Here is a 242-nt window from a genome sequence, read left to right on the forward strand (position 1 = left end):
AGAACTATGCTGCTATGAAACTGGTGAAACCTTTCAACTGAAGCTGTGCTGGGAACCACCTGAAGGTCCCGTGCCTGCCTGGGGGCTTTGGGAAGAAGCTGTGGCTCTGCACTGGATCATACCAGCAGATGGAGGAGGAACAGTCCCTCTCAGGCCCTCGGCTGCTGCCAAAAAGAATCAAAGAATCATTTTGGTTGGAAAAGACCTTTAGGATCATCAGGTTCAACCATGAGAAGATACAA

The 242-nt window shown here is 49.6% G+C and overlaps 1 protein-coding gene across 1 annotated transcript in view; it reads left to right on the forward strand.

Moving 5' to 3' along the window:
• The window catches only part of DYSF (dysferlin), a 109488-nt gene extending 109447 nt beyond the window's left edge, over nucleotides 1-41 (forward strand). Inside the window, 1 exon segment of the mRNA XM_009999467.1 lies at nucleotides 3-41. Coding sequence (XP_009997769.1) covers nucleotides 3-41 — 39 coding nt within the window.
• Nucleotides 42-242: the final 201 nt, after the last annotated feature.

Source organism: Chaetura pelagica, unplaced genomic scaffold, assembly GCF_000747805.2.
Source record: "Chaetura pelagica isolate M959 unplaced genomic scaffold, ChaPel_1.0 scaffold305, whole genome shotgun sequence".
NCBI classification, from domain to species: Eukaryota; Metazoa; Chordata; class Aves; order Apodiformes; family Apodidae; genus Chaetura; species Chaetura pelagica.